This window comes from Acromyrmex echinatior, chromosome 15 (assembly GCF_024713525.1).
Source record: "Acromyrmex echinatior isolate Ae372 chromosome 15, ASM2471352v2, whole genome shotgun sequence".
Classification (NCBI taxonomy): domain Eukaryota; kingdom Metazoa; phylum Arthropoda; class Insecta; order Hymenoptera; family Formicidae; genus Acromyrmex; species Acromyrmex echinatior.
This window is the reverse complement of record NC_141866.1, coordinates 3827945-3841849: the sequence shown is the minus strand read 5'-3', so window position 1 is coordinate 3841849 and position 13905 is coordinate 3827945. Positions and strand designations below refer to the sequence as shown.

The following is a 13905-nucleotide window of genomic DNA, read 5'->3' as shown; positions in this document are numbered from 1 at the left end:
GTAAGTCCGGAAATTGATGAAATATGTCATGGCGACAGACCTCTAAAATTTACAGCTCTAAAAACAAAAAAAAATTTAATAAAATTTCCTCATCTCATAAAATGAGATCAAAATCAATATATGAATAGTGTATCATATATTTTATTGCACAAATAATTTGCAGAATGTAGAAGATTATACATTTATAATTTTAACCGACGTAAGATTGTATTAACAAAAAAATAAACATTCACATTTATTACATAATTAAAATAATTTATTTTAAAACAAATTTTGCTCTTTTTAAAATAGATTACAAAAATGTAAAGGCATTTTATTTATCTATTACTATATTTAAATGGTACTCAATTGTATACTCTATTATTGAATATTTTACATCTTTAATATAAGATATCAAGTTAATAAGGCAGTGATAATTATTTTAATACAATATATAATTATTTTAATACAATATATCAAATATTTTAAAAATGTATTCTACATGTTATTATAAACATTCTGGAGGATTCAAAACACGATTTTATCGATTCATTGTTGTAGAATATTTCAGCTGAAACATCAGGTAGTATTGATAAATTTATATGACATGGCATTTGGTAACACTAATTGACCATTCTGTCGCATCAGTTTCTTTGTTGTTTTTATTTTATTTAATTCATTTTCTCTATTATTTATATGTGGCACATTTTTCTAAAGCCTGGAGTGTTCATATTCTGAAAAGAATTTTTAAGTGAAATTAGAGATTAATTTTTTTATTCATTTTCATGATACGTTTTAAAATATTAGTACCTTACATAAATGTTTGATCGTGTTGTTCGTGGATCATTGTTGCCCTTCGGGATTGAATCAGACCCGATTGTCTATTATACAATTCTCTAACCAGACTGTCTTTTTCTTGTTCAAGTAACACTATTCGTTGACTCTTTTTACTTACTTCCTGTTTTGGTGTTACATAGAAAAAAAATAGATTACAATGATTTGCTGTTTTTCATATATAATGCATTATTCATATATAATGCACATTATTGTTAATATTATTATACATTACTTCGGTTAATCTGTGATTCTGTTGTTTAAGCCTTGATAGCATATCTTGCTGAAGTTGAGCCGAAGTCGGAGCACTCAGAAACGCGAGATTCATATGAAGGGGAAGTCCTCCGCGTTCCCAGCTGCTTATTAAAGCGGCTAGATGTCGATTTACTTCCAAGACACGCGCGCGTTGTAGTTCCAAACGCTCTTGCTGTGCCTCTGTCCATTGTTCCTATGTGAAATATAAACATATATATTTTGTATAGAATTCTACATGAGATCAGAAAATAAAAAGTATCTTCTATACCACGTGAGAACCCATTCGTCCGAGGTGCTTAATCTTTTCTTGAGTGGCTGATATTTGCTTCAAATACCATTCTCTAGCTTTATCAACAGCAGCTAAACCTTGAAGCAATACATCCTTCTCTTGCTCAATTTGTTTCATCCTTTTCATCTGAAAGTGTTACATATCGTGAAAACATTTTTCAGAAATATCAAAAAGATATTAAATAGTGATGTGTGTAAAATAATAGTGTTTGTGTATGTGTGTGTGTGTGTGTATGTGTGTGTATTTATAATAAATTATATACATATATAATTTGTAATCAATTCAAGACAAGACCGACATATGAATAAATTAATTGAGAAGAAGTGTCAACTATATAATCAAAATTAGATGCTGGAATAATAATTCTATATGTAATTTATTTTAAATAACTTAAATTTTAAATATATTTAGAATTATTATTCCAACAACTAACTTTGATTAGTAGTTGGTGCTTCTTACTTAATTGATATATTACATTAATTAAAAAATAATTAAAATTATAGATACATGTCTTTCATTCTTAAGAGATATGTATCACTGTTAATATTCAGTTAGTGCATACCCAGAACCAATCACCAAGAGTTAATCGGGAGTCCTAGAGGATAACATCTTTACCATATTGTAATCAATACCATTCTGCAACGTGTGCCGCCTGGGCTCTCTGCGACGATTCAACAGTTTCTTGGATTGGAGACCGAGTTGATTACTTTGTATATCGACTGCTTTACCATCACCCAGGACTCTGGTTGGTCTCAGTAATGTTCTAGCATCTGGTCTATAATTTATAGCTTGCAGCTGACGCTTTTCTTTCTCATCACTCATCATGAGACCCATCTGCCAATTTTGCAGCGCAGTCCTAATCTCAGACTTGTCAAAGTTACGTTCCAGGCCCGTCGTTCTACCTTCCAGTGCAGCGCCAGTTCGTGGTGGTTTCGGTGGACCATATACCTTGTTGATCTTCGGTTCTACGATATTCCTTCCATCCATCAGCTCCAATTGCGCATTCATGTCCTTACGATTGGCCAGCAACTGTGGCATACTGAGAGTACGTTGCTGGGATATAGCATTGTTCGGTCTTATAGCAGCAGTGTTGGACGAGGTCCAGGCCGTCTTGTTCTGATTGTCTGGAATGAGTATTGGCGCGGATGGCGGCCTGTTGGGCTGACCATCGTGTTTCTTCGCGTCTGCCTCTGCCTGTATCTGCAGCAGGCAGATCTTAAGACCAGCACAGAATCTTTCGAACGACAGCATCCCGTTCGGCGGTGTAACTTTCTTCAGACTGTCCAGCACACCCTTGGGTAGACCCTGCGTGCCATCGTCCTGCCAGCGACCCTCGATGTCAGTAAACTTGACGAAGCCAGTATTTTGATCGTCCATTATATCGAACAAAGTACGCATCGCATTGACAAAATGCTTTGGTAGTCCATCTACCGACGTTTGTATTTGCGCCATATTTATTCAGGATTTAACCTCAGAACGATATCCGTTATGTGTCTTCCTAGATAACGGCAGCTACATCATTGAGAACGATTAGAAGTAACTACTTAACTGGTTGTTCTCTATAGATGTGCTTTCCCTGCGTTCTTCCTCGCACACATATCTGATAAATTATTGTTGTTTCTTGCTAGGATCCAGCAATCACATTGTCATGCAGGTTTACGATTGTCACAGGTGGCCCAATCACAGGTTGTTTCCTTCGCAGATTAACCTCCTCTTGACTCTCTCATGCGGCCATATGCAATCATGCGTTTTACAAAAATCAGTTGTATAATATACCGCTAGATGGCGTACTAGAAACATCAGCTGGAAATATTTACACACATTATTCTTACATCCATATTTCATTGTTGGATACTTATCATACTTTCGATTCTAATTTCTGGTAAGAAACGCGAATTTTTCTTTACTTTGCACATCTACTTTTAACTAATGATAACTTCTATTTTATGCATTTAATATGAATGCATATACATTTAATACGATACGAATATTTATATGTATAATTATTCAATGTATATTATATATTTAATGTATAAATCAAATAAATATGTATATATGAGAATATACGTGATATATACATATAATAATAAATTTTTAAAATAAAATATATAGACTTTAATAAAATATTATGATAATGGTATATAAAAAAGATAGAACAATTCTTTCAAGGTTATGAAACTTAATAATAAATTAAAATTAATTAACTCGAATTTTTATAACAATATTCTTTGATTATTGAAAATGTTAAAATACATAACAAAATAATCAAAGTTATCATTGCGCCAATATTTAATTCATGGGCTACATTTATAATGCATTGTGTAAATGTAATAAGTGAATAATTATTCGTTAAGAACACTTATTCTTTTTGTGTTTTCATGCATATGTTAAATCGATGTGGCGATTATGGCATAGACAATAGAGAGTTACGTGGCTGCTCTCTGTGCTAAAGATCTGAGTTTAAATCCCACACATATACATATATGTTAGAGCTGCATATTGAGGAATTTTATCGGAAGATCAGAATTTTATTTAACTGTTATTCGTTATATAACAAGTTATTAAGATAACTTCTTATTTAAAAAAAAAAGATAAAATGGTGAATTAGGATAGATTGTCTCCTGTTGAATAGGATATTTATATATAAAAACAGCAATGCATTAAAATATATCAAATGTAATATATTAAAACTTATGTAATATTTATATATATATATATATATATAATTATTTTCAATACTGATTTACATTCGACATTCGAATCGATCATATTGATTCAACGTCGAGCGACCAATCATTTCTGGCTAAGAAATAATGAAGATGGATGGAATATAAGTTGGATTAGCAAGATTTTTTTATTATCTTTGCATATATTTTTTAGTCTCACACAATATATCTCGATAATATTCTACATAACATTTTATTCGTACATTTAACAGAAACAGAGTCAAAGCGTTTATATTATAATATGTGAGAAGATTAAAAGATACATTTAAAAGTGTTGAATGTATAATGTAGAATGACTACTGAAAATTTAATTCCTGTAAAATTTTCCTTTTTGTTTTTTGAGGAGAGAAGCTTCTGCTCAAAAATCATTATGTTTTCTATATTATTACATAAACAGTTACCATTTTAATCTAATTATTCACACTAAAATATATTCTAAAATAACATGATTTAACTATAATACTGATATATATCAGTATTTTTTCTTTTCTATATTTGAATCTAATAGAGATTATTTGTTATCAATAAATTATTTATTCTTAGGTTAACGAACTAAATAAATAAAGATGGTCTTCTCTTTAATCCATCTATTTTACGCAACAGTACGTTTTTTTAACATTTTATCAATTCACGCTTCAAAATAATTATATCTTTGGATATTGTATATGACTATAATTATAGATTTTACATCTTCATGTAAGATAAAGATTTCTACGTTACTAGGCATGCAATAATAAGGACGATGTCACTTAATTCTTCATGGTAACATCTTTATTATCACAATGCGATTGCTGATCTTGAGGATGAGTTTCCTCGGCGTTGGGACTATTATCCTGGTCATCGCTATCCGAGGACGAATTATCATGCGTCATGTCGATGCCGTGCGTCAGCAGACTCGTTATTCTTTCGACATCGACAGTATCATCCTGCTCATGAATCTTTTTCAGGGCGTTTGATACAATGCATAGATCGCCTCGCAACTCGCTAACCACTGCTGAAATCTTCTGGGCATCCGTCAACACCTCCACCGATTGAGTATACGGATTGTACCGTATCCCGAAGGGTCGTTGAATCTGATTAGCAAACGCGCTGGAAAACATTAGCGGCAATATAGTAGCAACATGAAAGATACATTTTCTTTACTTTGAAATCTTTGAATGTAAAGAGAAGGAGAATGATAAGGCGGAAACCAGTGAAATGTAAAGATGTAAAAAAAGAAGATAATCACCGCATCTTTTCCTTTGCCTCTTCTATGCTATCCGTATAGTAATACGCATTCTGAAATGCTGTGATGATACATTCCTGCTTGCAAGTGATGTCCGGTTCGAATCTCATGGTCTTCTCGGGGGTGGTGACAGCATGCCTTAATTCCGCCACCGATGATAGTAATCCGGCTCCGTAAACGCGTAACATACCATCTTGCTTACACAAACCGAACTCCACCGTGAAGAAATACAGCTGGAAAGACAGAAGTCGAATGCATGGAAGAGAAAAGAAATATTTTTCTATGTTTGAAGACTTACGGTTGCCAGTTTGTCTATATCTTCATCGGACGCGCCGAGAGAAGCCAGACCGAGTTCTTGAGAGAATTGTGCGAAGCTTGGATTCGCAAGCAGCGGCATGTGGCCCAGTAATTCATGGCAGCAATCTCTGCAAATTGTGGAATATTGCAATTGTTTTAAAATGTCGATAGCAGTGAAGGAAAGAATGGTTTAAGAATTTTATGGTATTTCATCATCAATGTTTGTATTTTGGTCTTATAGTACATTGTTTGACCTTTTTTATAAAGAACGCTTATAGAGAAGCTTACGGCTCCGGCGTATAAAATGGATCGGAAGAGTGTCGAATGTATTGCGTGCAATGAAACACTCGGAAAGCGAGGCCGGAGAGGAAATCCCGCGGTGTCAGATAACCTGCGACTGGGCGAAGTTGAAATCCTGTCGTTCCTGCAAATATATCGATTCTTGTTTACACAAGTTACTATTATTTCCGTGAAATAATAGATTAACTATGTAATAGTTTTACTCACGTTTCAGGAAAATGTTTATATCCTGCAGTTGTGGTATGTTGTCTTCTCTAATTAAAAGATAAAAATATCGAATATCTTTTATGTTACTTCTGTAAATTGATATTTCTCTTTATTTATTTAAAAAAAGATATTTTTAAATATAAGTTATTCTTGAAAATGTACGTGCACTTTTTGGATAATTATTAATTTTTTAAATCTAATTATGGACAAATTTCGTGTTAAATATTTGCTAGATGTACCTGTATCCACAATACTTGACTAGCTTCGGCCAATTTTCCAGATACTCCTTGCACGCGTATTTTTGATAGAGTTGGTGCAGTTCGCGGAAAACGATTCCCCTAAGATACATAAAATAGCAATTTTGTTATATTTTGCAATCTTTTTACATTTCGATAATATTGTTACGTTTAATTTGTTTATCTTTGCAATATATTTCAGTATACTTTTTTTATAATTAGTTGATTATTATTATTATTAAAGCATTGTTAAACGATAAATTAATGAATTATATTAAATTGTTCAAACGTTTGGCTTTTACCGAAAAGCTTTCGTTTTAATTAAGTTTGCTGAAGTGTGATGATGTTTGCTATATGCGTCGCTGCATTTAAGTCAGAGAGATTGCATTAGCTGAGTTGCTCCTCGATCTCTTCTCACGCCGAGGGTAAATCAAATTGACGCAATTAAGGGTGCATTCAACATGTGCCAATCTTACTTCGATTCGTACTTTACAAAGAGACACATGAAGGAAGAGAGAGAGAGAGAGAGAGAGAGAGAGAGATGTGGAAGAGGAAGGAAGAAAAAGATAAACTGACTTTCTCGTTTCAATGAGGTTTCAAAAGGTGGGAGTTTGCAAGGAAGATACTGAGCAAATGTATAACTTAAGTATCGAGAAATAGAAATGATTCTTCTATCTGTGTCAATTGCCTTCATGTACACGGAGGCACGTTTGCAGTTCTGTCCGTAGCTTAATGAGAAAAAGTTATATATGGTATCTCGAAAGAGAATAGAATTGATTCGCGCGACTTAAAATATATCATAAACGATTTTTATACGATTGCACGATGTTTTCGTTAATTGTTTTGCTTACTGTTAGTCTCTCATCTTTTCTTCAAAAAATGTTAAACATTTAATTTTTGAAAACTTTTATAAATCTTTTATATTCCAATACGATACTTTTCAAATCTTTATGATAATTTAAAATGGCGATTTGATGAAAAGTATTTTCCTTTTTACGAAGAATTTTGCAAACGTACCAGGTTCTGATCTCCTCCGACGTGTATTGCACTCTCGGTATTGGTTGACCACTAAAATCATCATATTGCTTGTAATTGTAGGAAAAAGGGAAGGGAGAAATCCTTTTACTTTACTTACTATCTGTAATTGTAAGCGATGTCGGCGAACTCCTCGCGGCGTTTACGATACACGGTATCCTTGAAACCCTACAATTGTCGAATAGTTTTGTTAAAGCACGCAGTCGAGAGCACAAGAAGGAGTAATTGCAGTAACATGTTTACGAAAACATGCGGTAAACTTACGGGATGGTCCGCATCCAATTCCGAGCCATACATGAGAACTTTTTGCGCCCGATCGAGGTCGGATATCTTCCGCGGAAACCAGGGCATGTCTACATCGCTAAAATCTTTAAATCCGATATAAGCGTGTTGCTTATATAATATTCCATCAACAAAAATCTTGAGGAAAGATAGAAGCGATAAAGGCATATCATAATAAAACTTTGAAATTCTACCGGACTTGCAATTTTAACTTTTGCTAAAGGGATGAAATATTTTGAAGTGTAAGTTGTAACAATAAACTGATAACACTCGAAGAAATTTGATATTCTTTTTGATTCCTCTTTTGCGAAAGAGAGATCGTACGTACAACCAAATACTTTATTTTAGAAACTTTAAAATAAACGAGAAGAAGGGATTTAAAATAAAGAAAATCTCTAAAATTCTTAGAGTGTCATAAATATTATATTAATGAAAATACGATGAAAAAATTTAATAAATTATTAAATTGTTAAGTAACTAAGTATTTGACTTAAAATAGAGTAGCAAATAAATAAATTATATTTTATTATTAAATTAGTTTTTATTAATTTATTCTATTATAAATTTAGTAATATTTTGTTACTAAATTAACTTACGATCTGTTTTACAGGCAGTTGTGTCAATTTATGCTACATTTCGATTTTATATTTAAAATTGTATTATGAAAAAATAAGAAAGAAAAAAAAATGTAAATAAAACTGATTTAAGAAATTATAAACATGTAAAATATGTAATACCATCAATAATATAACTACTGTTATTTAAACTACTACTCAATTTGCAAAAGAAAATTGTAAGAATTTTGTTTTTCGCGTTTGTAGAATTCATTTTTAGCTGATTTTGTATAGAAACAAGCCACAAATATATAAATTATAAGTTTTTATTTTTTTTTAATACCTAAACAGATAATTGGTTTTTTTATCAGTATTAATAAAGTGCAATAATTAATTTTTCCGAAAAATAAAAGGATATTTTTTTAAAAGATCTATGTTAGTATCAATGTGACTCTCTTTCCATTACTTATTTAGGTATTTAAAATTGAAAGCTGTGACTCTCAATTTACGAAAAGAAACATAAATGAATCCAAATATAATGAAATTTTTTCTAATGCGATTAAAGTTAAAATATTTTTCTGACCAAAGCTGCAGTTTGTCGTATCGGAATTTAAGTATATTAAGATGTACGTATAACAATACATTTACAGTGACACGCGGTTATTGCAATTGCGTTTAACTTGGCTCGATGAATTTGATCAATGTTACTGTGCACATATTGTGGAGGACTCACCGAAGCTTGTCGCAGTCGAAAGAGAAGGCGCGCGTGATATATTTCCAATCTGTTCGTAATGAGCGAGATTAATAGCCGCTACTTCGCGGTTCAGCATCTTCATCAATTGTTCCATTCTCTTCGGATCGCACTCGACATCCACGAGAATATCATATTCGGACCCGCGGCGCAGTGACTTCCTCGATTCAATGTGCACAACGTTTATACCTAAATCCTTTATGCGATAAGGGAAAGATAGTCTCTATTCAATAATCAAAACGTGCGTAGATGTGGTATCATAAACGATTTGAAATTTTAGAAACTTTTTCCCATTGTACTAACTGTCGCAAATTTATAATCTATCTCATATTAATGAGATAGAAAGGAGGAAGATCAACAAGGCAATCAAAAAAATTTTTTTAGCGAACTTTACAGTATTTTTTAATCATCAGATTTCCGATTGTTCACTCGGTTAAATTTATTAAACTTAACACTTATAAAAAAAAAACTAAGGCGGATAATATAATTTTGATGTAGGTGTAAACCTATTAAAAACATAAAATATAAAACATACCTGAAATACTTGAAGTGCTCGCGCCAAACCACCGACTTGATTCTTTAAGGAAAATATCACTGAATTCTTGTTGTCACCAGTTTTATTCTCATTCTCAGGGATCTAAACGAACGAGAGACCGTATCTGTTTAATAAGTTGTTTGTCTGAATTTTTACGTTTATTTTTATAAAATTGATTTTAGGACTTTTATAAAATTCAATTTTTTGGGTTAATTCCAATTGAATTAATTGTTCCGAAAAAAATTGAGAAGTATCGGCAAAAAAAAATATATATTAAATTTACAATCAGTATTTATAAGAAATATATATAATCATAATTATAAATGAATTAATGTTTTTCTTCTAAGATTAATTAATATTTATTATATTTACTTTTGCATATACAATTTTCTTCAAAAGTAAGAAAATATTCTAATCACATTTAAAGACTATGTAAGAGACTATGTAAATCAGAATAATAATGTTTATAGAGCCAAATACAGGATGTACGCGTGAATTTATTCAATCAATTAACAGACGTTTCGATCCTATATTGCGGATTATTCTCAATATCGCAAAAAATTATTTAGAATTTAAAAATACAAATTTAAAGCACATAAAAAAGAGGAAACGAATTCTGCGACATGTAGGTACGTGTCTTATGAAATGTAAACGTATTAAAAGTATAATGTCTAAGAGCATTTTCATTTTAATTATTAAGTTAACTATGAAAAATTTTTCAACAAATTGAACAATTTATAATAAATAATTAATAATAAGTGATTAGACGATTAACAATAGAAATAAATTCCTGAAAATTGCAAATGCAAATAAATAAAGTCTCCTTTTATTGTAAATGATTAGACTTACATGACAGACGCAAGAACAAGTCGCTCAATAAACGCAACAGTTCTATCGCACTCATGTAAAAGACGCAATTGAAAACTAGATACTGACAAAGATGATAAGAAAAGAGAAGCATCAAATCCTTATAAATAAATTCAAAAATATATAGAGTCAAAATACTGTATCGTTTTTAATGTTCAAGATAAAAATCATTTCATGGAGAAACAAATAAATGGCTTGAACATTAAAAATGGCATGGAAAATCAAACTATATAAGAGTTTAAGATTAATTGTAAAAAAACGAAGATAATTTTTAAATTATTCTTATACACGATTTCACTTGTCGTAATGTTTGTAACTTTAATTGAAATCACTAGTTGTCAATCTATATTTTCTCAATAAATATACAACATACGTCGCGCGATTTGTGTAGCGGACTTCCTTCCTTGACAGCCCAACTTTCGCCTCTTCTGTATAGCCACACCCCGAGAAGACTTTTCCCTGATCCACTCATAATGACTTTTGTGACAAATGAATTTATGAATCACCGAGAGAGGATACTTTTTGTCGATGTTCGTTTATGAATAAGATTTAGCTCTTATGTTTAGCTCTGATGACGCGATAGATAGTTTCGCGATTAACGATTCGCTGTCTTTAAAGAAACGAGCAACAGTGTGCCGGTACCATCTCTAAGATCCTCTTAAGACCTCGGTCTCCCCGTTTGCGCTTGTCCTTCTCAATGACGATCTCGCCGTGGCTGGGCGGCGCACGGCGGCATCAGCGATTCTCATTGGTCGGATAAAACTTCTCATGGGGTTGAAGACAAGTGTTGGCTCACCCCCGTTTAGTAAGTGGTGCCCATCTTCAAATGTATTCTTCATGAGTGACGTCACTGGAGCCTACGGGGCGGACGATGCGAGCACCGGTAATAAGCGCGCAAGAATTGCAAAGTTTCCAATAAATGAAATGCAACACAATACGTTTCTATTTTTACAATGAATTTTTACTCAAGAAACAAGAAGTAGCGTTCTTCTCGTTTACTTAACAGATAGAAAAGAATGAGATATATATTTCATTAACAATAAGTTGATACCGAAAAAACATTTAACATTGAGAAATATACTTATTAATTATAATTATTAATTATATAATTTATATAAAATACAACCATAGAATTTTATTTATTTTAAATATTACGTTTTTATTATTACATTGACAATGTAATTCCGATTACATATTGATGAACGAAATATTTTATGTATCTATATATTATAGTTGTAAATTATTTTTATATTTTAAAATTATTTAAAAAATATTCAATTATACCTACATTTGCTATAAAAACTATACATTGCATATTTCAGAAATATTTAAAATATAGATTTCATCATATTATAAACAGAACATTAATAAGAGCGCCTTCTTTTTAAAATATTGTGTGGAAATTATAGTGCATTGACGTTTCTGTCATTAAAATATATTTAATGCATGCAGAGCAAAATTATACATGCCGCAATAAAAAAATCGTAATATCAAATAGAAAGCTGTCGAGGGACAGACTTCCTATCCAGGGAAGAAGCTTTTTCGACGGTAATTTCTCATTCTTCAGATTCTGTTCCGAAACAAAGAGACTGTTTAATAAAAGCTCAAACGTTCGAGGAGTACTCCCACTCGAGAAAAGTAGATGCGGCACATTACGAGTGGTCCATCACTTACCACTATCAGCTGCCGCAACGCAGTTCCACCCTCGGAAAATTATACCAAGTGTTTCACCGGCATTAAGCGAGATTGAGAGTATCGTTCGATCCTGGCTTGTGATACTCCTTTATCGAAATGCGTTTGCAGACGGTTGATTTCTAGAAGATGTTTTTCGCGAGAGGGGACGCTTTTTGGCACTGGTAATCATTTATTATTCAATCAATTTAATTCACCAACGATTTTGTTAACCCTATTGCCGAATGCGTTGTGAAATTTTTTGTTCTCATCAATGACAACGCTACAAAGATAGCTAGTATTTAAGAATTGAGAGATTCGGAGAGCCTCGGTCCTCGTGAAACTGCAAGACCGGTCTGCATAACGCAATCTTACGTCACCCGCATTTCGTGACACTGATGACACGAGATATCCTTTACTGCCGCGATGACAATGAAGTTGAAAGAGTACGACATAGTTATTAGCTGCAATATGTTGACGACAAGAGATCGCTTATAGAATCAAACAGAAAATTTGTAATGGGATATGCCAGATAACACTAATTTAGTCTCTATCTCCTATCCTGTTACAAAGGGCACTAGATCAAGTCAAAGCAGTCGATACTATTAATTTTTTTGTCTCGTATTATCTGAATTTTTCCTTGAGGGTATATTAACAAAGTTATTTTATTTATTGTGTAATAAAAACTTAATTGCTGCAGCTTCAAATTATATCTATATATTGGGTCGAAATAAAAGTTCGTAACCCTATTTCATTTGCATTATGTCTATTGTCCGTATTCATAGTCAGATCTTATATTTAAGGCTTCCTTAAATTTATCTTCAGATGCGTTCAACGAATTATTTTTTTTTACTACTGAGCATCTAAAGATAAATTTAAGGAAGCCTTAAATATAAGACCTGACTATGTGAATACAGACCTATATGTTTAAAAAAAAAATTAACAATATACCATTTGATAAAACAAAGTTTCAGCCGTTATATTAAAAAAATGAATGATTGTGATAATGAAGATGCTTTTGAAGTTCGCGAAAGATGAACATATCCGGATTATGTCCAGTATCTTGATGAAGACAACAATGTGCCAACAAGAGCAGTTAATAATGTTTTTCCAGTTTTGGAAAGCTTCAATAAGGAATAGGAAGCTAAGGAGAGATAAAGTTCATATCTTCGCCAGAATTCAATTTAGCAGTTAAAACATTTATTATTCAGTGAATGTCTCACTCTTCTGTCGATTAATATATGACTCATGGCTATTCAAGCGGGACCCAAAATAGGCATGGTTCTTTTATTTTCAATAAAATTACAGTTACTTGAATTTTGAAATTCGTATAGCGCTACGAACTTTTGTTCCAACTCATGTGACCCAGATATACATTGATCTCTCCTTTTAAATATTTATAATCTAATAATTAGGTTAGAAGCTACAAATGGAAATATTATTTATTAAAAAGACATACAATTATATTTGCGATGTGTATTCCAAATTATTATTTTATAATTTCTTTTGTTCCTCGTATAATTACATTTTATTATTTATTATTATTATTATTATTATTATTATTTATTATTTATTATACAATCTGTTACACATTCATATTATATCTTCAACATACAATCTGAAGGTTTTTAACATGCTTTCTATTCTTGGTATTTTCTGTCCTACGTTTTTATTACATTTTCATTATATTGCTGTCTTTTGACATCGATAGCCTGTTGCTTCACTTTCGCGAGACGCGTTCTTCCTTAAAGCTTTCCAAGGATATGTCTCTTCGAGAAAATCGGCTGAAATTTTTTAATCGATCGAAATGGCCAAGCGCACAGAAAGTTCTCGCGAAGGAAAATATAATGACTATTTCGAAC

At 31.9% G+C, this 13905-nt stretch overlaps 2 protein-coding genes across 3 annotated transcripts; both read right to left on the bottom strand.

The window, feature by feature from the left end:
• Positions 1–234: 234 nt before the first annotated feature.
• Positions 235–3114, bottom strand: LOC105145052 (suppressor APC domain-containing protein 2). 2 transcript variants are annotated; one of them, XM_011054372.2, is made up of 5 exons: positions 1973–3114; positions 1337–1483; positions 1049–1261; positions 790–937; positions 235–713 (listed from the first exon to the last, which is right to left on the bottom strand). In XM_011054372.2, exons 1-4 carry the CDS (start codon positions 2807–2809, stop codon positions 791–793), a joined length of 1344 nt encoding a protein of 447 aa, XP_011052674.2. In that variant the 5' UTR covers positions 2810–3114; the 3' UTR covers positions 235–713; position 790. The 2 variants fall into 2 exon arrangements, with proteins under 2 accessions (XP_011052674.2, XP_011052673.2); XM_011054371.2 differs by having other exon boundaries at positions 795–937; positions 1973–3113.
• Positions 3115–4655: 1541 nt separating this feature from the next.
• Trhn (tryptophan hydroxylase) lies at positions 4656–11381 on the bottom strand. The gene is made up of 12 exons (XM_011054374.2): positions 10746–11381; positions 9506–9607; positions 8953–9166; positions 7648–7751; positions 7484–7551; positions 7366–7416; positions 6352–6450; positions 6113–6159; positions 5894–6029; positions 5607–5733; positions 5312–5541; positions 4656–5172 (listed from the first exon to the last, which is right to left on the bottom strand). Exons 1-12 carry the CDS (start codon positions 10842–10844, stop codon positions 4833–4835), a joined length of 1617 nt encoding a protein of 538 aa, XP_011052676.2. The 5' UTR covers positions 10845–11381; the 3' UTR covers positions 4656–4832.
• Positions 11382–13905: the final 2524 nt, after the last annotated feature.

Excerpts from the sequence above, each read along its gene's own strand:
- LOC105145052 (XM_011054371.2), bottom strand. The coding sequence starts at position 2,809 with ATGGCGCAAATACAAACGTCGGTAGATGGACTACCAAAGCATTTTGTC. Across the intron at positions 1,484-1,972 it reads ATGGTATTGATTACAATATG|ATGAAAAGGATGAAACAAAT; the intron begins GTAAAGATGTTA and ends TAACACTTTCAG. Across the intron at positions 1,262-1,336 it reads GACGAATGGGTTCTCACGTG|GAACAATGGACAGAGGCACA; the intron begins GTATAGAAGATA and ends TATTTCACATAG.
- Trhn (XM_011054374.2), bottom strand. The coding sequence starts at position 10,844 with ATGAGTGGATCAGGGAAAAGTCTTCTCGGGGTGTGGCTATACAGAAGA. Across the intron at positions 6,030-6,112 it reads TATAAACATTTTCCTGAAAC|GAACGACAGGATTTCAACTT; the intron begins GTGAGTAAAACT and ends ATATATTTGCAG. Across the intron at positions 5,542-5,606 it reads ATATAGACAAACTGGCAACC|CTGTATTTCTTCACGGTGGA; the intron begins GTAAGTCTTCAA and ends CTGTCTTTCCAG.